Source organism: Gadus morhua, chromosome 8 (assembly GCF_902167405.1).
Source record: "Gadus morhua chromosome 8, gadMor3.0, whole genome shotgun sequence".
NCBI classification, from domain to species: domain Eukaryota; kingdom Metazoa; phylum Chordata; class Actinopteri; order Gadiformes; family Gadidae; genus Gadus; species Gadus morhua.
In genome coordinates this window covers 14,114,163-14,115,682 of record NC_044055.1, presented here as the reverse complement: position 1 = coordinate 14,115,682, position 1,520 = coordinate 14,114,163, and the positions used below count along the sequence as shown (strand labels likewise).

General features: G+C 48.6%; 1 protein-coding gene across 1 annotated transcript in view; it reads right to left on the bottom strand.

Moving 5' to 3' along the window:
• Window positions 1–385, bottom strand: part of LOC115549310 (kelch-like protein 40a) — a 5,277-nt gene extending 4,892 nt beyond the window's left edge. Inside the window, exon 1 of the mRNA XM_030364453.1 lies at window positions 1–385. This exon is cut by the window's left edge and continues 898 nt beyond it. Within this exon, the coding sequence (XP_030220313.1) occupies window positions 1–227 (227 nt within the window). The 5' untranslated portion in view covers window positions 228–385.
• Window positions 386–1,520: the final 1,135 nt, after the last annotated feature.

The following is a 1,520-nucleotide window of genomic DNA, read 5'->3' as shown; positions in this document are numbered from 1 at the left end:
TCCACCGTGCGCTTCTTGCCCTCCTCCAGCTCCGACAGGAACATGGCCTTGAAGAAGGGGCTGCTGGCCGCCAGCACCAGCCGGTGGCAGGGGAACTCCTTGTCCTGGATCTTCAGCACACAGTCCACAAACTTCTGGTTCTCCAGGAGGTCGCACAGGCCGTCCTGGAGCAGGGTCTGCTGGTACATCCGCGGCTGCTCCACGGGGTCTATGGTCAGGGCCGCCATGGGGGTTCCCTGCTCCTTCTCCTGGTGTGGGGGGATGTGTTCAGGGAGGGCTGGAGAAGATCGGCCTCACCGAACGAAGAGCAGGGGGCAGAGAGTGTGTGCTTCAGGGGTGAGACGCTCACCGTATGATGGTCGTCGCTGGTTGGCTGCTTCTAACAGCCAGCTGTCCCCGGCCGTCACCCTGTGCGAGTCAGGGGGGTGGTATTTATAGAAAGGGATCTGCGTAAAGCTGGAGGTAGCCAGGCAGGGCAAGTGTGTACGCATGGGGACGCAGCTACCAAACAGCCCCTCCCCCTATCCAACAGCTGATGGTGGTGGTGACGGTGATCATGGCGGTGGTGTTGGTGGTAGTGGCGTGGGACGGGCTGTGGTGTTTGTGGGTGGGGCTCTGGCTGTGTCAGTTGGGGTTGGTGGTGGGGGGCGGTGGCGGTTGAGGGTGTTGGTTATACTGGTGGTGGTGGTGGTGGTGGTGGTGGTGATGGATTTAGTGGTGGTGGTGTTAGTAGTAGGGGATGGGGCGGTGGTTGGGGCTGGTGGTAATAGTGGTGGTGGTGGTTGATGGTGGTGGTGGGGTTGTGGTGGCAATACCACCAGAGGTCATGCTACTTATTTCTATGTCTATCTAGCTGTTTCTACATTCTTCCATTATGATTTTACCCTACAAGAAGATTCTAGAACTGAGGTCGGGAGACTAGACAGAGAGCTAACCACCATTTTGATATTTCCCGGCCTTTAACACGTCAGTACGACTATTTGAGAACTATGACGTATGTACTGAGTAATAGGATGGTTTCAGACATGAATTCATGGCGCCATACATCCAACCTTTCTAGTAATACCTATTTTAAACGCATCTTTTCAAATATGTTGCCCTTGTACTTTGGCTCAAAGGATTTATTTGAACGTAAAGTTTTATTTAATATATCTGCCAATGACATCAGAAGAATGTTGATTATTAACGCTTGCATTAGCAATACACTTTGTGACACTGAAGATTTAATTTTTTGGTCATCTAACTTGGTGTTTTCTTTGAATGACAATGGAAAAAAATATGTTAACAATATTTTTTTCAACCGTCTTTTAATTTGTACAGGATTTTAACGAGAGCAGCAGGGTTCATGCCGCCATCTTGTGGTGACAGATGGTAATTTCCTACCGATTCTAAAAGTTAACTTGAGTGTTTTTTTTTATTTAATTTTAAAGATACGTGTGTGTGTATTAAATGTTTTATGGAAAGTTGGAGAAATAACATCCTTTACTCTTTCTGCATAAGCAAAGTGCAAATCAACAATT